Source organism: Heloderma suspectum, chromosome 2 (assembly GCF_057233095.1).
Source record: "Heloderma suspectum isolate Gila_16-S chromosome 2, 16-S_ref, whole genome shotgun sequence".
Lineage (NCBI taxonomy): Eukaryota > Metazoa > Chordata > Lepidosauria > Squamata > Helodermatidae > Heloderma > Heloderma suspectum.
Window position 1 is genome coordinate 385,972,298 of NC_139459.1, and position 24,769 is coordinate 385,997,066.

Here is a 24,769-nt window from a genome sequence, read left to right on the forward strand (position 1 = left end):
TCCATTATTTTGTGTAACTCCTGCTTATTTCTCAGACCCGCACATAGGAAAACAGCAACAACAGCAGCAACAACATATGTATAGATATCCTAAACATGGGAGATTAGATCCTTCCCATGACACTCGTTTAGTGCTGCATATCATGGAACACCAAGGCTTTTAAGAAGGCCTTGAAAACATATTATTTTACCTTGGCCTAATATTAGTATGACTGCTACTGCTGCTACTAAAAATCACTGTTGGTTTTATTGTTGGTTTTAATTGTTGTTTTAATTGTTGGCTTTAATTGTTTTTATGTTTTTATCACTTTTAATAATTTAACTGCTTTTTATGTATTTTATTGTTGGAAACTGCCTCTGGAGGGCTTCTGCCTTGAAAGGTGGCCAAGAAATATTATTATAATTAATTAATTAATTAAATAAATAAATAATTAAGGCTGCAATCCTTCACCCACTGTAGCAGCCATATCGGGGGTCAGACTAAGTAGCCTCATGCAGTCTCATGCTTCATGTTCTTGCTGAGCTCTTTCTCCCTTGAATATATTGTTGTAAGCTGACGAGACACAGGAATTCCTTATCTTGTCAAAGGTCATACAATTGTATATCTTGTTCTCTGCTGTTCTCTTCTGTTCTCTCCTTATCATGGCTACCCTATAACCCAGTTCTTGTATTATAAACAATGGTGCTAGGAGGAAAAATGTTGAGGATTGCAACCCCATGCGGGAGGGGGAGGAGCCGTTTCATATGTGTCACAGTGTCTATAAAACCAATGTGCTAATGTAAATCGGGGCTTCTGGCTCTTTGGAAACGATTCCAGCCTTAAGCCCGCGCGTTAAATAAAGAATCTCTTTTTCCTTCACTCCGTGGTCTCTCTGACTCTGGGTTCTGCAACAGGAAGAGGAGTGTTTTCTGTGTGTGTAGTTCCCCCTATCCCCTCCCTCGCTCCATCCTGGCTGTTCTTCGTCCAATCAGGAGAAATCTCTTTTGGGGGTAAAGGGGGGGGGAGAGATGTGCCCAGGGTCAAAGCCACAGTCTGTATTAGGACAGGAGGGCAGGGGAACTCACTGCGCTGCACTCCCCTTCTGTCGGACATCTGAATTGGCTAAAGAGAGACTTAACTGGCTAATGGGAAATCTTTCCTCACCTAAAGAGAACACCAGGGGCTCCTTCACACAGAGCTTTTATCCTGCGATGGAGATTGCTCCTTCACGGAAGTTTGCGGGCCCTTTAGAGGACGCCATGAACCTCCAGGGTATCTCCTGCATAAATGACCTGTATTCTATTTTTATGTAGATTTAGAGTAGAAAGGTTATCTTTGGAATACTTGGATAAGAAATATAAGCTGCAGTAAAAATAGTTGAGACATATTTTATAGCATCCAAAAAAAATACATAAAGGAGGGAGACTCAGAACACGCAACAGTGGAAGCCCTCCTTTTAGGATCAACTTTCCCCAATGTGTTGCCTGTAGAATCAGCCTGGTAAGCTTGTTATTGATTACTGTTGGGAACTAGCAAATGTATTTAACTCTGCTTGGAAGCCTTCTTTAAGGATGATGTTAGATATTTTCATGTGTTTGAATGTATGCATGTGTAAGATCTTGTATTTAGAACTGTTATGCTAATACTTTGGAGTAAAAGCCCCAAAAGACAAAATCTTATCTGAGAGAGTGTTTCTTAAGAACTAAAATGTTGTATTACCTATATCTGAGTGAAGTATTGAACTGGCTCTAGATGGTGTCTAGAGAGATCTGATTGTATACACAATAGACAGGTAATCAGTGGTTGCCAATGTACTGACAATATAATTTGAGAGAATCTCTGAACCAGGGCATATGCCACATGGGAAACTAGTAACCAACGTCAACTTTAGCCTTGGCACTGCCCTCAACTGCAGGGCCCTTACTCATACAGACAGGGTCCAGCTGTGACTTCAGATCCAAAGGGAATTATAGTAAAACTCTTTACAGAAGAGTTTTGCTGTAAAGTCCCCGCCCCCACCCGCCAGCCTCCCTAAATCTCAGTCCAGGCTTTCAGCAGCACAGGTATCATTTATGCACCAACTTTGCATCAGCTTCTTCAGGCTCCATTCAAGTAATGATTACTACCTCATGCTGCTCTTGATTCTGATGTTTATGTTGTTGGATTCAAAGGCTATATTTTGGGAAATCCCCTTGAGCTTTAGCAGGAATAAATCAGTATGATTTTGATAGTTCTAAGGGGAAACGCATCAACTCTGCAACCTCTTGAACTCCGTGTGGCTCCAAGCACGGATGGAGGAAAACATGTTTGTGCAAACTCACTGAAGCCGCTCCATATTCTGGTTAGGGGTCAGCAAATGGACGATTGTGCTTGGCCAGGCCTTTACTATAGAAAGACGATGGTAAGAGATGGGTCAAGATACTCCCTTAGGATGTGGTTTTGTACTGTACATTATGAACACATGAAAAGTCTGTCTACTGAGCTAGAATATGGAGCCACCTTGCTTCAATATTGTCTGTTCTGTCAGGCAGCAGCTACCCCAGATCTCAGGCTGAGAAATAATGCTGAAATTGGTTTCTAGTTTCCAGTTCCTTATTTATGCAAAACTTAGAAAAGGAGCTCAATCAGTAAACTGAACAAGGACCTCAAATGTACATGGTCCTGCAGCTCAAACCTAGCCTAGGACTATCCCATATCATATCTCTCCATGATCAGGAGACTGTCCTCTTCAATATAAACAGCAAGTGCCTCTAATCAAAACCATCATGTCTGTGCAACACAGATTAACATGTGCTGATGACAGTGACAAATAATGAAATTGAGGTATAAACCCCACAATAAGCTTTGAGGCCCTTTATATGATACACTCAGAGATCCAGGGGTCTTTTCCTCTATGAGATGGCATTGAGTTGTGTCCAGCCCAGAGTTTTTTTTCTGTTCAGGACACTTTGAAAAGTGGAGTACCATGCCAATTATATCTAAAATAGGTAGAAAAGAATAAGGAACTGGGGGTCTCCACCTCAAAATAAGCCTTGTGCCACCCCAAATCATACGCCAACACATCCAGGAGGAGATAAGGGATATGCAGGTAGTCCTAAGCTGAGTCTGAGGTGCAGGACCATGCAAACTATAGGACTGCATTCAGTTTACTGAGCTTTGTTTCAAAATTTTGTGCAAATTTTGGGATGCTATTTTGCTTTCCGGTATTGTTTGCTTAGCTCCTGGGGAGGCCTTACTGTGCCTCTCTGCCAAGCCCCACCTGCCCAGAATGCATCCCATACAGGCATGGACATATTTTACATTGAGAAAGGTTTCCAGGACCATTTTGATCTTGGTTGGGACCTCAAGCAAGGGCTTTCTTCACAAGGAGATTTTATCCTGCAATTGAGATTGCCCCTTCACGGAAGTTTGCGGGTTCTTTCCATGATGTTGTGAACCTCCAAGGCGTCTCCTGCACTAAATGCCCTTTGTTCTGTTTTTAAATAGATTGCAGGTAATGAGCTATCAAATTACCCCATTGTGTTCTGCTTGAGTTCCCTCCATGAAAAGAGGAAAAGCGGCAAGAAGAGGAGTGAGATCAATGAAAGATAATGGGAGTCTCAGATACGGGGAGAAGGAGGGGAAAAGGGAGGGGGAAAAGGAAGCACATGCAAAGGGAGTCAGTTGTGATCATGCATTTAAAATGGAAGCAGAAAGCCCTGCTTTAAATGCAGGATTTTAGGATGGTGTAGAGCTGCCCAAGAAACTAATGAGCAACTCCATAACATATGCACAAGGTTAGCCTGCAGACTGTTATGTGTCCAACACTTATCATCCTGTGAGAAGCTAAGGAATTTAAATCATTCTGGTGTCCACTCTGCCCTGTACAAAATTATTTCCTGTACAAGCTGTGACTTGAAATCTATGTTAGATGCTGTAAGGGAAAAATGGACAGATTTCAAGACTACTTCCCCATGAGAGGGCTTCAGCTTCTTATTCTGCATTCAATTTAATCCTCAGGGGGTCCAAGTTCAGAAGGACTTTAAAGATTTTTAAAAGAATAGAAGAGTGAATCAATGTTGGACAAGACAGTGGTTTATTCAATGGGAAGTAGGAGGTTGTTGTGGGACAGAAGCATTCAAACTTGGCATCTTGCCCTTCATGTCATTTTCACATCCCCTTTTCTGCCAAGGAACCCTTGTTTGGCTGCCGTAGAATCACAGCACATGTCAGAGGATTGTCTGTATCTAATGGAACCTGGCCTGTGTCTTAAAGATGGCCCTGCCCAAGTCATGTAAAACACAGAGCTTGTGGGGTGCAATGGTGGCTGGTCCTCATGGGGCTGGTGGGGCAGCGGATAGGGCAGATACTAGGGATGTATGAATCCCTTACCTTGTTCTGTTGTGGGGCTTCCGTGGTGCGGGGAGGCGCTCCATCCCTCCCCTGAGAATCCTCCCTGGCTGACTCCGCTCCACAGCAGCTCCGCAGAGCCGCCGGCCAGGGCCATCCCCAGCTGAACATCCAGCCACTGGGCAGCCTTCCGGAAAAAAACAACAACCCACTTATGCAAATGGTGGCAGCTATGGCTACGTAAGCTATTACGTAAAAAAGGGGAACGCAAATAGCGTAGTGGGCGCCATTTGCGTTCCTTCCCCCCCCACCATTTTAGCCTACGTAAATATTTACAAAAGCTATTACGGGGGGGGGGGGGGAAGGAGCGCAAATAGTGCCCACAACGCAATTTGTGTTCCACTTTTTTTCGCCGTAATAGCTTACGTAAATATTTACGTAGGCTAAAACAGTGAAAAAAAGGGAATGCAAATGGCGGCCACTGTAGCGGCCACCATTTGTACATACAGGTTTTTTGTGGGGGTTTTTGCTTGCCATGATAGGCTACGTAAGTATTTACATAGCCTATCATGGGAACTTCAGCAAAGGAGATTGTTACCTTGTCGTGGTGCTGGAGCTTGAGCACCTCAATGACGTAATGAGCTAAACTGTGAAGGGACTAGGGATAGGGGAGAATTTCTCCCCGAAACTTCAGGGGGCCGAGTGCCAATGTATTCGGCCCCCCGAAGTAGTTTCGGGAGAAATTCTCCCCCCCCGCCCCCCCCCCCGGGATGGGACTTACCTTTCCCAAATGTCCCTCCCGGCGGCGGGTCCCGGCGGTGGTTCGGCAGGTCTTCGACAGGGGCAGAGGCGGCAGCTGGTCTTTCGACCGGCTGCCACCGCCGCCATTCCAATAAAAGTAAAAAAACAACAACGCCCCCATGATAGGCTACGTGACAATTAACGTAGCCTATCATGGCTAGATTTGCAAACTCAGCCGTGATAGGCTACGTAAATCGTCACGTAGCCTATCACAGGTGACTTAAATAAAAAGGAAAAAAAGTGCGTACGGCTAATGGCGGCCCCCATAGGGAGCCACCATTCGCGTTCCTTATTTGGTTGCTGTAGTCTATGTAAAGATTACATAGACTACGGTGAAAATAAGGGCAATGCAAATAGCCCCCTGGAGATTCGTGGAGAAATTATCTGACATCCCTACGATAGGCTGAAGATACAGTTCTAGCCCGTGTCTGATCGTCTTTGGAGCGAGACTTCCACCACCGGTGCTCTAGCCGTCTCACCTCCTGTTTCAGAGCTCATAGCCGCAGATTGAACCATGGTGCATTCCGAGCCCTGCTCAGGGGGAGAGGGCGTTTCGGAGCCACCTGATCTAATCCCCAGTGATTGCAGATTGTGAATGCAGGCTGTTCGCTGAGCATGGGCCATGGAGCAAGCAAGGGTAGTTCCAACCAAACTGGTTTCCACAAAACATGGAAGCACACCCAGCGTGAAGGTCTGAATGCAATCACGAGCATGTCACTGCTGATAATGTTCGCAAATGGCCAGACTTGTGCTCGTGTTCAATTTGTGCAAGAAAAGAAGCAGTTGTTCATACGACGCATTCTCTACCCCCCCCATAGGTCCAAATGCATGTGGAGTTGTTCCTATTCCCCAAAACAAAGCATATGGTCTGGAAGTGTGGTCTGGAATGGGGAACAGGATCCTTGGGTTGCCATTGCTTAAATACACTTTCAACGAATGACAGCCCACCACATCTCAAGACCACCTGTCCAACTTTCAAACAACCCTTAAATTAGGAAGTCTCTCCTACTGATGACAAGGAGTCACATCAACAGAACACTCCTAGAGCTGTGGTGTGTAATTTGGGGTCACCCCAAACTTAGTTTGGCCTGCACACTACAGTGCCTTTTTGATTCCTTTCTTTCTATTGGCAATGATTGGCATTGGAGACATGTGCTTCACAGCATCTTGTTCCAAAGGGAAGTGTTGGACAAGACACTCATTGGCAATTATTCATTTGGGCCCAAGACAGTGTCTTGAGTCCCAAAGAAATGTTGGGCCATATACACAATTTGGGTTTCTCTCATTGAGGACACTGCACTGGTTGTTTCAGTGGATGACATGTAGGGATGTACGAAAGTCACTTACCTGGTCTCGCAGCTTGCTTCGCGGTGGGGGGGAGGTGCTTCGCTTCTCCCCCCGAAGTTCAGGCTGGGGGGGGAGGCTTCCCACCTCGCCCGGCCGAAATTCAGGCCGGGGAGAAGCGTCCCGTCTCCCCAGCCGCAAACTTCAAAAGAAAAGTTAAAAAAAAAAGCCCCGTGATAGGCTACGTAGTGATTTACGTAGCCTATCATGGCTAGATCTGCAAAGTCAGCCATGATAGGCTACGTTAATCATCATGTAGCCTATCACAGGTGACTTAAAAAAAAAAAAAGCACGTACGCAAATGGCGGCCCCCATAGGGAGTCGCCATTCGCGTTCCTTATTTGGTCCCTGTACTCTACGTAAATCTTTACATAGACTACGGCGAAAATAAGGGCAACGCTATTTTTTTTTCTTGTAATGGCGGTGGCAGCAGCCGGTCAAAAGACCGGCTGCCACCCCCGCCCCTGACGAAGACCTGCCAAACCGCCGCCGGGACCCGCCACCGGGAGCAACATTCATGAAAGGTAAGTCCCATCCCAGGAGGGGGGCGGGGGGGGCACGGAGAATTTCTCCCCGAACAACCTTCAGAGGACCGAATGCATTGGCACTTGGCCCCCCGAAGTTTTGGGGAGAAATTCTCCCACATCCCTAATGACATGAGGTTGATTTCATGTGGCCCAAACCATGGGTTGGTGTGTATACCCCTCTTTCTGGATCTTTCAGTGTTTGTTGGGAGGTTATAAGAATTAATATGCCACAGAGTGTTACACAAAGCCAATGGTTTTGACTGGAGAAAATTGTTTTGGATCTCCAAGTGGGCAGTCACCCAGTCATTGAGATATATTGCATGGAATAGCCTAAACTTCATTTTTGTGCACAGGGGCATAAAAAGTTCAGTTCCCTCTTGGAACTGAACTTTATATTCCCCTCTATTCAGCTATACTTCAAACTTCCCAGGGAATCAGGAACTGGGAAGCTAATACCCAACTTCAGCCTTGACCTTGACACTGCCCTCAGCGGCATTCCCTTTTCTGACACAGATGGGGCCAAGCCATGGTTCAGATCCAAAGAGAACAATTAAAAAAAAAAAACTCACATGGGCAGAGTTATGTCTCTGCCTCTTCCCATCCAGCTTCCCTCAAACTCAGCCCAGGATCACAGTAGAACAGGTGTCGGTTATGCACCAACTTCTTCAGGCTCAATTCAAGGTAGAAGTATCTCCTTCTGCTCTTGATACTGATGTTTATAATTTTGTACTCTAAGGCAATCTTTGGGGAAATCCCCTTGAACTTTGGCAAAAATAAGAATAAATCATAATGATTTCCATCAGAGTGGCCATCACGGCTGCAACATCCTAAACCTCATGTTGCTCCAAGTGCAACTGCATGGGTGGAGGAAAACACAGTTGTGCAAATTCACTGATGCCACTCCATATTCTAGTTGGGAGTCAGCAAATGGACAATTGAGTTTGGCCAGGCATTTACTATGGAAGCAATATCATAAGAGACAAGGGCAAGATGAATGTCCACACGACACAGATGTGTAGGGTACTGTACATTATGAACCATTCTTCAACTGAAATACAACGTCAAGCCAACTTGTTCTAAAATTGTCTGTGGAGACAGGCAACGGCTCCCAGTGGAGGCTGCTGGCTCCAGTTGTGGTGGGCTTGTGAATCCATGCTGGTTCAGCACGTTGGATTCCTCCTTTAGAGTTCTCGCTGGTTCTGGCCGAAAACCAGAATGGATTCACAGCTACACTGAAATCAGAGCTGCCAGCCCCCACTGGCACCTGCCCCAAATCTCAGGCTGAGAATTTCAAGATCTAATGTTTAAATGGCCCTGCTAGGGATGTACGAAAGTCACTTACCTTATGATGAAATTGATGCGCAGTTGGGGGGAGGCACTCCGTCCCTCCCCCCCAGAAATTCTGGCCGGGGGGGGAAGCACTTCGTCCCTTCTGCCCCGAATCCTGGCGGGCCGGGTGCGCAAATGGCGGCGGCCATAGCCGCCGCCATTTGCATCCCTGCAGTCAGCCGTGATAGGCTACATAAATGTTTACGCAGCTTATCACGGCTGATTTAAAGGGGAAAAAAACCCGTGCGTATGCAAATGGCGGCGCCCATGGGCGCCGCCATTTGCATTCCTTATTTTGGCATGTCTAGTCTACGTAAACATTTACGTAGACTACGGCGAAAATAAGGGGAACGCAAATAGCGTAGCGTCTATGCTTTCTGCGTTCCCCTTATTTTCGCCGTCTTAGTCTACGTAAATGTTTACGTAGACTAAGACGTGTCAAAATAAGGAACACAAATGGTGGTGCCCATGGGCCCCGCCATTTGCGTACGCACGTTTTTTTCCCCCCTTTATATCAGCCGTAATAGGCTACGTAAACATTTACGTAGCTTATCACGGTATTTTTAAAAATCTAGCCGTGATAGGCTACGTAAATCTTTACCTAGCCTATCACTTCTTTTTTTTTTTTTTACTGGAAATGGTGGCGGTGGCAGCCAGTCGGAAGACTGGCCGCCACAGCCGCCGCCGAACCGCCGCCGAACCGCTGCTGAACCGCGCCCGGAGCTGCCACCGCCAGGAGGATTCGCCCAAGGTAAATCCCGTCCCGGGGGAGGCGGGGGGGGCAGACCGTTTCACCACCAATTTCGGGGGGCCGAATGCGCTGGCATTCGGCCTCCCCAAGATTCATGGCAAAATTCTCTGACATCCCTACCTGTACCACAAACAGAGCATAAGACTATCCCATATCAAATTTCTCTCTGTTCTGGAGACTGTCCCCTTTGAGATAAACAATTCCCTCTGATCAAAACCATCTTGAATGTGCAGTACATGTGTGATGACCATACACAACAATGACAACAAGGAAACAGAAGTATCAAAATTAAAATCCTGCATTCTCTTAGAATAAGTATTAATGACGAAAAGTGCATGGAGCCTCTGTAGCAAGCAAAGCAAACACAATACACTACTCCCATTAACAAACAAACAAAGAAAAATCCATTGGAAGTGTTGCATTCAGGACTTTCCATGGGCACTTAAGCTGTAAAATGCTGGTCCAGTGGAGCTATTAAGGGCCACACCTAGAACAGATGCAATATTTACACAATATGGGGATGGTATAGTTACAACTTGGGGGCCGCGGTGGCTTAGTGGTTAAGACGCTGAACTGCAGACCAGAAGGTAGGCAGGTCAGCAGTTCAAGACCCGAGTGCTGCGTGACAGAGTGAGCTCCCGTCTTCAGTCCCAGCTCCTGCCAACCTAGCAGTTGGAAAGCAAGAAATTGCAAGTAGATAAATAGGTACCGCCTCAGCGGGAAAGGTGACAGTGCTCCGTGCACCTCGGTGTTCAGTCATGCCGGCCACATGACCACGGAAGCGTCTTCAGACAGCGCTGGCTCTTCGGCTTAGAAACGGGGATGAGCACCGCACCCTAGAGTCGGACACGACTGGCTGGGGACACCTTTACCTTTACCATTTTTACAGTTACAATTTAAGGCTCTGTGAAATTTGATCACAGCAAACTAGTACCCCCTCCAAACTTACGCCGAATATTTGTGCCGGTTTTGTGCCATTCTGTGCCACAAATCCCTCGTTTTGTGCCACCACCCACAACTCTGTACTGGTACATCAAATACAGGTTCATGCACAAAAGAGCACAAAACTAGCACAACATTGTAGCATAGGTTTGGAGGAGGTAGGAAGAATTGGGATTTTTTAGCATTCTCCATGCCATACCAATACTCTGTCATTTTCATGCCTTTGGGTGTGGTACAAAACTCGGGATTTGTGTCTCAAAACAGCATAAAACTCTGCCAAGTTTTGGAGGAGATACAAGTGTGTGTGTGTGTGTGTGTGTGGGATTTAACAGACCCACATATAAACATAAGGAGCTTCGCTCAGCAGTCTTTGGTGAGGGAGTTTGACATGCACTTCAACAAACCTAGTCAAACAGCAGCAGGGGGAAATGCACATGCCAGAGGCATTTGGAGCAGTTGGCTTTCAATTTGTTTGGCTTGATTCCCTTGGCAGTTGCCATTCTGGGCCATTCCGTTCAGTACTGGATGGGTTCTGGACATCAAGGGGCTTATGATAAAACAATGATAGATCAGGGAACTACACAGCAGTATTTCTCAAAACTCATCTTCAGACTATGGAAAGACGAAATGTAATCCGTTGTGGTGAAAAGAGCTTTGGCTATGAGGCAGCATACAAATTTAATAAATGACAGAATAAATGAATTTATAAAGAAAACCTCCAAGCCATCTATGGATGCCACCAATATCTTGGTTTGCAAGGGAAAGGGGGGAACATGAATATCTGAAATGGACTACCCTTTCTTAATGATTAGAGATAAACCCTGTGTGTGTGTGTGTTTATTTCCATATGCACATATATGTGTGTATATATATCCAGTTAACAGCATAGCTACTGATGTATGATTCAGGGGTTGCTGTGAATCCATTATGGGTTTTAGTCAGAACCGGCCAGAACTCTAAAACAGCTATCCAAGGTGGTGAACTCAATCCCCTTAAGCAGAAGGTTAAAAAATTTCTAGGGCTGCCCCTACAGGCAGTGAAAGGCCTGCTATATTTATGGAGATACCTGAACCACACTGGAAAGCAAATGGTCCTGGGTCTGTTCCATAATTCTCTATCCCCCAAACAAAAGAAATGGTTCTGATCCAGACCATGGTGGATGTGGAAATCTTCCATAACTCTGCTTCTATAAATCACATGCCCTACTTGGTTTTGGACATCATATGCTCCTTCGTATTCAGATCAGGCCTCAGTACAATAAGGTAGCACTTGGGAATAAAGATGCAGCCCAACAACCCAGCACTGGAGGCCAAGATCGAGAAGACCTGCATGGCCACCATGTACTTCCCCTTGGTGCTCAGGTAGGAGGGCACAAAGGACAGCCAAACACTGCAAAAGACCAGCATGCTGAAGGTGATCAGCTTGGCTTCATTGAAGGCCCCGGGCAGCTTCCTGGCCAGGAAAGCCACCATGAAGCAGATGGCAGCCAGGAAGCCCATGTAGCCAAGGGCAACATAAAAGAAGACAACAGATCCTTCGTTGCATTGTAGGATGATCTGTCCAGGCTGGGAGTGCATGTCAGAGTCAGGGAATGGGGCAGAGCTCCCCAGCCAGATGGTGCAGATGACAACTTGGACACCAGAACAAGAACTGACAATGGAGTTTGCAAGACTCTTGTCCAGCCATCTCTTCACTTGGTTCCCTGGTTTTGTGGCCAGGAAAGCCAAGACCACGGTGATGGTTTTGGCCAACACTGAAGAAACGGCAACTGAGAAGATGATGCTGAAGGTCGTTTGTCGGAGAAAGCAAGTCAATTTTCTTGGCTGGCCAATGAACAGGAAGGAGGACAAGAAGGAAAACATGATGAAGATGAGGAGAATGTAGGAGAGCTCTCGGTTGTTGGCCTTGACTATTGGAGTTTCTTGGTATTTAATGAAGATTCCTAATATGAAACCCGTGGATAAGGACAAGAACAGAGCAAAGGAAGTCAGGACAATCCCCAAAGGTTCTTCATAGGTGAGGAAGTTTATATCCTTGGGGACACATTGATCTCTGTCTGTGTTTGGATGCTGATCTTCTGGACACTTGGTGCAATGGTCTGCATCTGAGAAGAAGGAGAGTGACTTCAGTGGGATTCACATCACCTGTTGTTTGTTTATTCGGTCAGTCACTTCCGACTCTTCGTGACTTCATGGACCAGCCCACACCAGAGCTTCCTGTTGGCCATCGGCCACCCCCAGCTTCCCCAAGGTACATCACCTGTACATCCAGAAAAATGTGCAGTTGGGCAGGGAGAGAGACGAACACTCCCTTAGAGGAGCTGCTTTGTAACTGGAAGTTTCAATCTATGGCCTCATCACCAAAGGAGGACCTTAGCAGAGCAGAACCAGGAAAGCTGTCTCTGTGGGACATTACAAAGTCTTTGTCAGTCGGAGAAGATAGAGAAGAGTGGGCTAGATGGACTGATGGGTTGACATGGAATAAACACAGCTTCCTACCTTGTAGAGATATGGAGAGGCGAATGTGTTTATCCCAACATTGTTCAGGGTAAGGGTGTATCTGCCTGGTTATCCTGTTTTTATCTTCATAATAATCCTTTAAGGCATGTTAAGCTACGTGGTAGCTGAGTGGCTTGTTAGTTATTTTTTTTTCCAAATTATGTCCTACATTTCCACCACAAGATGGTGGTCAAGGTAGTCCTGGTTCAGTTTGAAATCTGGAGTAGGAAACTTCCATAAAACCTTCTTAGTTTTTACTAAATTTTCACTAAAGATGTTTAAAGGATCAAAAGATTGTATCAACATTGGCTAGGGGAGTGCTCTGATCACCAGAAAGTGGGGGTTGAACCATTTCCCCATCCCCTTTTCTGCCAGGGACCCCCTGCTTGCCTGCCACAGGAGTTCAGCAGAGTGCAGACGATTCTCGACATATAATGGAGAAAGGCCCACCATGTCTGTACCTATGGCCCTGTCCCAATCATGGAGAAAACAGAGTGGTTCTTTGTGAGGGGCATGATTAATACCAGGAAAAGTGTGCACTAAGCATTCCCCCTGCCTTGCACCCCGGAGATTGACTCCCACAGTCATTTCTTTCCACGCACTTTATGCGATTAATGGTGGAGATTAAAAACACTGAAGCCAAGAAGGAGTCAGAGTTCAAAGAAGCCTTTACCATCCATTCCAAAGATGTATGAATATTTAATTTCTTCCATTAAATGCTTTTGAGCCTGCACATCAGAAAAATTATCACAGTGATGTACGAACAAGAATTAAATAACAAAAAAAAACACATTGTAGAAGAAGAGCAACTCATAACAAATACAATAAGCATTCAGTGGAATGGATCAAGCCATCGTTAAAATCACGCTATGTGCTGGAATGGCTGGGTGAATAATTATAGCACAGTGAGGTGTGCTACTGTGCTGAGTATTAGTGAATGGGCCATGACTGTAAGCCCCATCTCAGAGCAGGGATTTGAACTCAGGTCTCTCCAGTCCAAGCCCTACCTTCCTGATGCTTCATCTGTCTGGATAATTCGACAGAATTCCTATCATGTTTTAAACTAGGAGCAACAGTCCTTCATAAAGCCTTCTTCTCTTACCTACTCCTGGGATGTTTTGCTCAAGGAGCTTAAAAGAAAAGAAGAGAGAACCAAAATAGGGCTGTGGAGACAATTGGGTGTGTTCCAATAGTTGCTCGGATGTCTCCTTACCTTCCTGAATGGAGATGGTTCCTTCCGTGCATGGAGCGCAAGCATAGCAGCATGGTGGCTCTCCTTCCTGGACCTCCTTGGCGTATCCAGGGCGACAGCTCTCCGTGCACCTGGAACGAGGTACCGTCTAGCAGCAAAGAGAAGGAGCATCAAGGAAACAGTGTTGTGTATATTTGTGTCTATGGAAATGAGTCTTACAGTTTAGGCTGGACCCAACCGGCTCTCTAGATCTAGTGACCCTGAGTGAAACAGAGAAGAGAACCCAGGTCCTTGTTTCAGGGAGGCACTATTTCTGCATCACAACATGGGCCAGAAGTCTTTGGTCTGTTTGTTTGTTTCAAAATGTATATACCACCTTTACTATACATGTACTCAAGGCAATGTAAAAACTGAGGGGGGAAAGGTTCGACAATGAAATTCAATGACAATGAAAGAGAATCGTAGAATAATATAAATTATAAGCAACAGCAATAAAACAACAAGCTTCAAAACATATGCATGCTATCACAGTGAACAATAGGGGGAGGGAGATGAGCTTTGGGGGGGACATTGGTACCACCACTGAACAGGCCCTCTCCTATTTGCCGTTTTGATCTTCTGTGGCCAGGCAGGAGAAAAAAGAAGGATTGGAGGCCTCATACCACACCTGGGAAAGGAGAGGCTTTTTAAGAAGTGGGGAGTACATTGAGGATGTAGAGACACTGAGGGGGTAAATGGTGGATTTATATCCCCCTAATAGGATCAGAACCTTGGATAGCTCTTTTAGAGTTCTGGGTGGTTCTGACTAAAAGCCAGAATGGAGCCATAGCCCCACCCAAACCAGAGCCACCAGCCTCCACTGTACCAAGCCACAGAATACATCTAATGGAGGGAGTAATCCTATGGCCACTAGTCAGTGGCTAGACAGCCATAGGATATCTGCTTTTCTGGGAACCGACCTCAGAGCCTGCACTTTGAGGTCGGTTCCCAGAGAACCAACCTACCTCCACTTCAGCACTGCCTTGGAGTGTGGAGCGGCCACAAAGGGGTGTGTCTGGGGGCACTCCGGGGTGGTGAGGGTGGAAATGCCTACATGACACAGCCAATGGGTCATGTAGCAGTCTTCTCCCTCGCTCGGCCCTCCCAGGGCTAGACAGCCGCAATCAGATGCCTAGCTGAAAATGCAGGGCAGGAGACGCACGAATGGAATGATCGCCTCCGTGCTGCTCCTGCTCTGCACTGGATAGGCGATCACCTCTGAGTTCGGAGGCGACCGCCTGTCTGAATAGAATTGCACTCTAAACGAATATAATAAAGGCACTAAGTAAAAACAAAGAATTAAACAGAGAAGTATCACATCATACAAATCCCATTCAAATGACAAAAAGGGCCTTTGAAACAGAATGGACTTCCCCCTCGAGTCTCACGGGAGACCAAAAGGTCCACAACACAAAATGCCTTCCTGCCAGTTGTCACTAGCCAAATCACAGAGGGTTGCACCACTTGGAGGAGGTCTCATCAGATGTTCCAAGAGTCATGTGGCCCGCTTCAGTCTGCACCATGAATCACAAGCAGATAACGGATGTTTTGGACCAAAGCAAACTGCAGAGCCACCCCGAACCAGAATGCTTTCGTGTTCTCCTGCCATTGCTCCCTAGAACAGGTGGGGAGGATGGGCATCTCCTCAGAAAATCTCACCTTGACTCTGGCTCCATCACTGTTCTGTCCCAAATGGGCATTGTGTTACTTTTTATGGTGCCCCCCCATCACTGCACATACAACCACATTGATTTTCCCTCTCCAGATCTGTTAGCGACCGATCAAGCCTTTCTCTCCCTTTGTTCCCAGAGAAACATTCATTCCCACTTCAGCCTGTTTTTCTTCTTCTTAGAAAATAATATTTTCACCTCATCCATGTTTACAGCAGAGCAGCTTTTCACAGAGAAAGCATGGCGAACACACAGCATTCAGTACTGAGGCAAACATGCTGGCTGGAGTCAGCTCAAAGAAGTTCTACTCAACTTTGTTTGTTACGGTTTCTACACAAATCAGTATAAGAGCACGCAGCTCATGGCTGCTGCTGCTGCTTGCAAAGAGAAGAAGAGAGAGAAATCTAGAAAGCTATAGGGCCTAAAGGGGGGTAGCTAGACAAGCTGCATCTTACCACCCCTCTGTGTCCATGAAGAAGACATGCAGAGGTGTCTCACTGTCATTGCCCAACAATCCAAACCATCCCTTTTAACTTGATCTGATTCTGCCCATGCTGGTGCCATAAATCAGTGTTCGAGCACATGCTTTTCAAGGAGAAAGTCCCAGGTTCAGTCCCCGGCAAATCGATGTAGGGCTGTAGTAACTTCTGCCTGAAACCCTGGTGAGCTGCTACCAGATGGTGTCAATGATACTGGAATTGATGAGCCCATATTAGTGAAGGCAGTTTCCTATGTTCCTATATTTCCATTAGACATCCTTCTGCAGCTAAGAATTTTATCCTCTGCATTTATTCCTGGTTGGCTGCTCAACCTCTGGTATGCAGGAAGTTGTTGCTTGAATTCAGCATGCTTTGGGATTTGTGTTTATCCCATTGGATAGCCATTCAGCCTAACACCTGTTTAGAAGTCAGGGAAAAAACATCACAAAACAGGGCAGATATTATTAGACATGAAGAGATGTCACAAGCCAATGATAGGACAGAAATAATTTCCCCTACCTCATTAAAATGTCCGGGCCACACAACAGCTTCCTGGTTAATGCTGAGTTTAATGTCTGGAGATACCTGTCTCTTCACACTCCCAATATTCACTCTAGCATGAGACTTATTGGGAAACAGCACCCAATTCACAATGTCAAAGTCAGCTCCCAGGTCCCCACTCTTATCCAGATGCAGCCCGCCCATGGAAGTGTTAGAAAACAGGATTTCTTGTAAGAAAGCGTGAAGCTAGAATGACAGAGAAAGGGGCCCAGATTTAGGTATCATGAAAATGTAAATATCTTAGCCCTCATCACTTTGAGCTCTAATGTTCCATGGTCAGCGCACATCCCATCTGGGCTCAGAATAACACTCTTTGGGTTTTCACAGTCAAAATGAAGGAAGTCAGAAAAATCCTCAATGGATTTAAATGAGATCGGAGTCTACAGCGGTCCAGCCTTTCTGAGTTGTGCAGATTCCATGGACTTCCAGACCATTCCATGATTTACTGGGGTGGGGATGGGGGATTTGCACAAGTGCGCATTAGAGGACATTAAATACTTACGTAGCCTATCATGGCAAAATACAGGGACGCAAATGGCGGAGGCTATGGTGGCCGCCATTTGCATCCCTGTGCAGCCCAGCGGCCAGATGTCTGGCTGTGGGCGGCCCCAGCCGGCAGCTCCACGGAGTTGCTGTGGAGCAGAGCTGGCTGGGGAGAATTTTGGGGGGATGGATGGAGCTGGCTGTTGTCAGCTTATCAGCATGTAACACCTCCAGTGAGGCTCTGCCCTGGCTCTGCATCTGCTCCTGGGCTGGGTTCAAGCTTTTTGTGTCAGTCTATAAAGTCCTAAAAAGTTGGGACCAGGGTCCTTGAGCCCACACATTCTCCCTTATCATCCTGCCCAAGCACTGAGGTCTTCTGAAGTGGCCATCCACATGGGTTGGGACACTCTAGCACCAGAAGGTGGGAAAATGCAAACACTTCGGTTCATGGGGGATTTGGGGGAGGTAGTTAAATGGCTGCTTTTCCAAACTTGTCTCTGTCCACTTCCTCTTGTAGTGTGGAAATTTTACAAGTGGTTACTTAACGTCATGTTTCTTTATTGCATTTCACCGTCAAAAGGGCCAAGGAGCAAAGGGATACTGGCACAGCCATGTCCCCCATCCTGAAGCATGAGATGAATCAAAAGGGCTACATGACTGGAGGGGAGTTTTCCATTTTCTGGGGGTCCAAGACATCTGGAGGCCACCATGCTGTCAGGCTGCCTTAGGGTGGAAGCTGAGCTTCGATATGTAATGATGCTGTCTGTGGTTACCCCTGACAATGCTGAAGCAGAAAGCAGAGACTCAGGGATGTCAGAGAATTCCACCATGGATCCCAGTGAAGCCGAATGCCAGTGCATTCAGCCCTCCGAAACCTGTGGTGGAATGAAGCCCCCCCCCACGAAAGTCACGCGAAACAGAGCACTTACCTGGTGCCATTCGTGCTGATTTGCGAAGGGCAGCTGCGTATGCGGCCGCCGTTCGCTTCCCCATTTATGCCTTGACAGGCTATGTAAATACTTACGTAGCCTATCACAGCAGCCTGGAAGGATGCAAATGAACTCCGGCTGCAGCTGGCCTCGGCCAGCGGCTCCACGGACCTGCCGCGGAGCAGAGACAGCCAAGGAGAATTCCAGAGGGAGGGACGGAGCCCCTCCCCCCCCACCGCGGATGCCCCAGCGTGGGACCTGTAAGTATTTCGTACATCCCTACCGAGGACTGAGATCTGGTGGAGGGGTCCTCCTCTGTGTCCCACCAGTGTGAGGCATACACTATGGTGGGATGTGGGAGAGGGCCTTCTCTAGTGTGGTACCCTGGCTGTGGAATGCCCTCCCCTTGGAGGCCCGATTGGCACAGATAATGGTTTCATTTCAGCGTGAAAACATGGCTGTTTACCAAAGCCTTAAATGCCTTCCCTACAGTACCACACTGCTTTTAACAGTTTCATTGTTTTAGATTTTAATTGGCATTTGCTTGTTTAATAGTTTAATATGCTTAAGGTGTTTAAATTATGTATTGTTTTATACTGTTTAAATTGATTTTATCAGTACGCCACCCAGAGATCTTAATGATATAGGGCAGGATATAAGTGTTTGAAATAAAATAACTTAAAAACAACAAAAAAAGAAAACCTGTAGCTGCACCTGGGCCAACACCACCCTCTTGAGAACATTACCCCAAATCGGGTTATTAGCAACCAGGCAGTAGATATTAAAAACCATAGAGTCCAGAGCAGGATTAAAAAGGAGTGGTCATACTGCTGCCTTCTTATAAAAGAGCAGGCACTGCCGCTTCCCATCAGGATGAATTTACCACACACTGCACCCACCCAGTCATACCCCTCCCACAGCTAGCTTTTTTTAGCACTGGTCAGGAGGACAGGTCAGGCACATTGCTGCAAACAGTTGTCCACTTCATAACAACAACTGGTTCTCGATGGGCCTGGGGCTCCTTTTGCAAGGGATTTTTTGGAGGAGGCCATCTACTTGGGGAGGAAATGTAAAACAGGATCTATTTGCCACCTGCACTGCCACTCAGGAGAAACAGCCATGTGCTCTAACACATATTTGCTTATCTTCACCGTGAGCCTTTTGCCATTTGTGGTGATGTTGCAAAAGAAAAGGGGAATACCTCCCAGGGCTGTAGCCTTTGATGTTTCAGCCTTTCTCCATCACCCACCATCTGCATCCCCTTGAATTGGGAGGAATATGCAGCATGTAAGGCATGGGCCACGGCTTGGACACTGGTGTAAGTGATATAGCTGTCTTGAGACTGGACTCTCTCAATCTCCTCCCATGGCATTGCCTCCAGTTTCTTTTTCTCTGTACATCTCCTCCAAATTTTCATGGACAAAACATGCATTGAACTGAAACAGGTAAAGGTTTCATCCCAGAACAGTATCAGAGCAGAGGAAACTGGTTCATAGTAGTCATATTTTGTCCTTTTTTTAGTCTTCATTATGAAAGAGAAAGAACCATGGAGGAAACGGAAGAGATAAGGTTCATAAATCAAGCTCTGGTTGATGTCCTGAAAAGTTGTTGTGATCCAGACTTTTGCCCCACTTTGCTTCTTTTCAAGTATTCTTTGTATCAAGGCAATAGGACCAGAGCCATAGAAAGAGTCTGCATAGTAAATAACTACATTGACTTCTCTCCAGTTGACAGAGAGTTCACCCTGGGACAAAAGGTATACAATATCTCGAGCTACCATCTTTGAAAAAGCAACACAAATTCCATTGATCATCATAAGGGGTGGCAAGGCCCTCATGAACCTCTCTCCATTGTCAGTGTCTGAAGCAAAGAGACCGACCCACGTCCATCTGAAAAAGAGGAGGAGCTGGACGATTCCTGGGTACTGGGCTTCTTCCTTTGGGGCCGTCCGGTAGACAAAAGGGAACTGCATTTTATCATTAAAAGCATGAGCAACAACACCATAACTGATCTAGAGAAGAAACAGAGGGACTGTAGTTTAGTATTGTTTTGTTTTCTGGATGAAGGTCAAGTATTTATGAACCTGAAATAATTAGTATCTAACAAAATGCCTCTCACTATGCAAGGTGTGAGGTACATGTAGAGGGGGAGTGCAAAAATATCCCAAAGGTCATTTGTGGTGCAGCCCTTCTTTGTGTTATTTGCTCAAAGAAGTTCACTGGGGTCCTTTTCATGTATTCGAAATACAGTAGAATGATACACTTGAGGACACCTACCGATGTAGCTTAAAGCCTCTCCTTGCCTCATATGAGGCAAGGGCTCCCCCTGCCCCAACTATGCTCTTGATTCTGTTTGGGGAGCACACAAGAGCCATATTCAGGAATTGCAGCCATGAAGGGCCAACATGAGTACAAAGTACAACAGGGCTGCGTCTTTAGTTGAGAGATGGGTGACCTCATAGCTCCTGGGGCAGAACTGTGTTGGTGATGCTGCAGAAATGTCTGTGGAGGTCCCAATGTTTGAGGCCAAAAATGATTATGGTCCTCCTCCAGCCTCACTTTTTAATGTGAGGCTTCCTGCTCCAAAGCACCACAATGGCCACTATTCAGCTCCAACACACTCCAGAGGACAAGCTCACCCAGTGGGCAGAGAGAGACACAGCAGAGTTAGAACTCAGCTCAGCTCCCATGTCTATGCAGCTGGACTCCTCTCTTCCAACCCCACTGCCATGTCCTACCTGTGGGATTTTGTAGATGCTTGACATGGATGAAATATGGAGGGAGAGTTCAGAATCCGTCCCTTCAAGAACAGCCAGCAGGTGATTCTTTTTCCCACAGCTGTAATTTGGAATCTTGCTTTCGCCCCCAGCAAGGAGTTGCAGCATGGCGTAGGAAGTTGTTCTTCCATCAAAATAGGACTTGTAGATGTTGTAGCCCAGGGTATGGTTGGGTAAGAGACTGGGGCTCTTGTTGATCTCCTGAATGGCAAACATGAAGGCCAGGATGTGCCAGAACCTTACACCTAGCAAACTGCAAAACAATAAATAAAAATGTAATTCAGTGTGTCACACTGTCATTCTCCATTTAATGAAAACAAATCTCAGTTTCTTTCTTTGATACACTTAAAGTCTTTTTCATACAATATAAGTCTCAGAAGAGCTGATCATCTCATAAAGTTTTGGAAATTCGTAGCGGGCAGCAAACATGCCTGTCTTACAAGGTAATTAAGTATCCATTTTCCTGAGAAAAAGGAAGATGGAGATATTGTACCCCATTCCTTGAGAGGTGATGTTGACAAGCACCGAGGAACAAATATATACACATGATAGTGTGTCCTTTCTTAAGGTCGATCAGTTAAAAAACAATCAAAAAAACATTTTACCATGTAAAATGGTTATCTGGGTGGGAGATCATTCAGAATGGATCTCTCCCATGAGAACTCTGATACAGATCCTCCACTTTAACATGACTTCAAATTATATTCTATGAAATCTAGACAAAGTTGGACTATCACAATGGTCTCCAGCCAGTAACGTCATTAATCAGTCAAATGAAAAATATGTCACTGAAAACTTACTGCCAAATTTAATGCAAGTGGCTACAATGATTCAGAATCACCACATTTACTTGGGAGTAAATCCTACTGCACTCAATGGGATTTACTTATGAATAAGCAAGGTTCATGTTTATATACAGTCAGGCCCAGAAATATCGGAACAAGGATAACTGTTTTGGCAGTTGGCCTCTGTACACCACCACATTGAAGTTGAAAGGAAACACACCCAGATGGGAGCAAAGTCAGGACTTTCAGCTGTAATTCAAGGGGTTTGACAAAAGTGGGGCACTAACCATTCAGGAAGGACAGCCTGAATGGCATACACACACTCCCCTCGTTTGTGGCTCATAAGTAATGGAACAAACCAACATCATTTCAAACTTAAGGATCGCCTTCAATACCTGGATGAAAATCCTTTGCAGTCAATGACTGCCTGAAGTCTGGAACCCATGGACATGACCAAATGCTGACTTCCCTCCCTTGGGATGCGTTGCCAGGCCTTTACTGCAGCTGCCTTCAGCTGCTGCTTGTTTGTGGGTCTTTCTGCCTTCCGTCTTGTCATCAGTAAGTGAAAAGCAGGCTCTATGGGGTTGAGATCAGGTGACTGACTTGGCCATTGAAGAACATCCCACTTCTTTGCCTTGAGAAACTCTGGGGTAGCTTTTGCTGTATGTTTTGGGTCATTATCCATATGCAATATGAAGCAGCATCCTATCATTTTGGCAGCATTCGGCTGAATCTGAGCAGAAAGTATAGCCCTATACACTTCAGAATTCATCCTGCTGCTTTTATCAGCAGTCAGGTCATCAATAAACACCAGTGACCCAGTTCCATTGGCGGCCATACATGCCCATGCCATAACACTGCCTCCACCATGTTTGATGTGGTATGCTTTGGATCATGAGCTGTTGCTTTCCTTCTCCATACTTTTCTCTTCCTATCATTCTGGTACAAGTTAATGTTGGTTTCATCAGTCCAAAGAATCTTATTCCAGAACTGGGCAGGCTTTTTTAGGTGTTTGCTGGCAAAGGCTAATCTGGCCTTTCTGTTCTTCAGCGTTACCAGTGGTTTGCACCTTGTTGTGAAGCCTCTGTATTTACATTCATAAAGCCTCCTGACTGTAGATGTTGACAATGACATGCCTACCTCCTCAAGAGTGCTCTTGACCTGGCTAGATGTTGTGAAAGAGTTCCTGTTCACCATGAGCAGAATTCTGCAGTCATCCACTTTAGTTGTCTTCTGTGGTATTCCAGGCCTTTTGCTATTGCTGATCTTGCCAGTTAGTTCCTTCTCTTTCAGGATGTTCCAAACTGTTGTATTGGCCATTCCCACTGTTTTTGCTATCTCTCTGATGGGTTTATTTTGTTTTCTCAGCCTAATGATGGCCTCCTTCACTCGCATGGACACTGTCAGGGTGGAAACTGAGCCAATAGAACCCCAGAGCAGTTCTGATTCTGAGGAGGATCAGCAATCTGTAGGAGAGGAGCCAGCTCATCCCTCACAGGCACAGCAGCTGGCAGAGATTCGTCCTGCCGGCATTCCTGAGATAGTTAGTGATCCTAGCAGTGAGAAAGTGTGGGAACGATGCTTGCTAGATGCTCGACGCAGACGCAGGGAATGATGAGCAATGGAGGGTGCAGAAAGAAGGTGTAGCTCCCGTTTGGCATGCAAAGCAATGGCCACCTCCCATGGACCCAAGGGAAAGAGGGAGGATCTCTCCCTAGCCCATTAGTTCAGGGTCTTCACGTGACTCCTTCAAATGGGGATCAACTGCCTACTCGGCGCATAGGCCACTCTGCTGTTCCTCGCTTAGTCGCTGGTGAATAGCATCTGAATGAGTCATTAAGTTGTAAAAGGATGAAAGCCTTGAAAAGAATCCTTTCATCTGTGTCTTGAGTTGGCTATTGGGGTCTACTGAAAGAGGCCGCTAGGGTGCTCCTGACAGACACCTCTTTGACCTCATGTTGGGAGTTCCAGTGAACAGCTACCAAATGCAAATGTAACACTCAGAACTAGGGTTGGTGGAGAATTTCTCCCCGAAACTTCGGGGGGCCGAGCGCCAACGTGTTCGGCCCCCCAAACAAGTTTCAGGGAGAAATCCTCCGAACCCCCCCGCCTCCTGCACCCCCCCCCCCCGGGATGGGACTTACCTTCGCCTAATGTCCCTCCCGGCGGCGGGTCCGGCCGGCGGTTCGGCGGGTGTTCAAGCGGGGCGGGAGCGGCAGCTGGTCTTTCGACCGGCTGCCGCCATTGCAATAAAAGAAAAAAAAAAAAATCCCCTGATAGGCTACGTGACGATTCACATAGCCTATCACGGCTAGATTTGCAAAGTCAGCCGTGATAGGCTACGTCAATCGTCACGTAGCCTATCACGGGTGACTTAAAAAAAAAAAAAAGGGTGTAAGGATAATGGCAGCCCCCATAGGGAGCCACCATTCCCGTTCCTTATTTGGTCACTGTAGTCTACGTAAATGTTTACGTAGACTACGGCGAAAATAAGGGCACAGCTATTTGCTGTGGATCCCTTAGGTCCACAGGGGGAACATGTTCTGTTGGCCAGGAGGGTAGTTCCTGCCATTCGATCTGAATGAAGACTTCAAAATCTTGTTGTTACTCCAGCATTTGATGAGATCCAAGCAAAACTTTAATTGAGTACTTTGTTTTGTGCATAGATTCCCTGTAATGGACAAAAGGCTTATTGGATTGCAATTAACAAAAGCCTTTGCTTGCCTCATTTTGATTATCTGTTCATTTAGGTTGTTAGAAAAAGGAGAAGTAAGAATCCCTATAATCTGTCTATAACTTGTGTCCATCTATATCCATTTATATCAAATATAAGGTGCTGATCTGTGGCACCTAGCTACGCCTCTTCTATTACTAATAGTTACATCTATTTTTCTTTTCTCTCATCCTTCTTAACAGAACAAGATTCAAGAATATGAACATACTTAATGTAATTAAGGACTGGTTAATATTCCAGAATGGCTGGCTGGAATGGTGGGGAAACTCTCTTAGCATATTAAATTTGCTCTTTTTCTATTTCCCCCTCTAAATAATTTTGCCTCACATTTTGAAACATAGTAGAAATAGACAGCCTATGTTGAATCTCTAAACAATAACATGAAATGGAGGGAGGGGAGTCTGAGAGTGATATGTTCCCCAAAGGTAGATTAATTCTTGAAATACAGTTGTATCCAGCTGTGCAGTCCAAGGTTATAATTGTAGTCCTCAGTTCTTTGTCAAGCATCTACTGACTGGTACCTGAGGGAAGGGCAGAAACTTCCTTAACAAGCCCTGTCTCCCCCTCTCTCCTCACAGTCCCTTCAGAAACAGAATCCTTACAGGAGACCATCAGGGTCAG

General features: G+C 46.0%; 2 protein-coding genes across 2 annotated transcripts; both read right to left on the reverse strand.

Annotated features, from left to right (window-relative positions):
- Positions 1–11,204: 11,204 nt before the first annotated feature.
- LOC146356425 (vomeronasal type-2 receptor 26-like) lies at positions 11,205–17,537 on the reverse strand. Its single transcript, XM_084830110.1, has 5 exons — positions 17,496–17,537; positions 16,466–16,627; positions 13,838–13,840; positions 13,603–13,630; positions 11,205–12,106 (listed from the first exon to the last, which is right to left on the reverse strand). Exons 1-5 carry the CDS (start codon positions 17,535–17,537, stop codon positions 11,205–11,207), a joined length of 1,137 nt encoding a protein of 378 aa, XP_084686236.1.
- Positions 17,538–18,377: 840 nt separating this feature from the next.
- On the reverse strand, positions 18,378–23,666 carry LOC146356426 (vomeronasal type-2 receptor 26-like). The gene is made up of 3 exons (XM_084832625.1): positions 23,559–23,666; positions 20,591–20,882; positions 18,378–19,864 (listed from the first exon to the last, which is right to left on the reverse strand). Exons 2-3 carry the CDS (start codon positions 20,843–20,845, stop codon positions 19,001–19,003), a joined length of 1,119 nt encoding a protein of 372 aa, XP_084688751.1. The 5' UTR covers positions 20,846–20,882; positions 23,559–23,666; the 3' UTR covers positions 18,378–19,000.
- Positions 23,667–24,769: the final 1,103 nt, after the last annotated feature.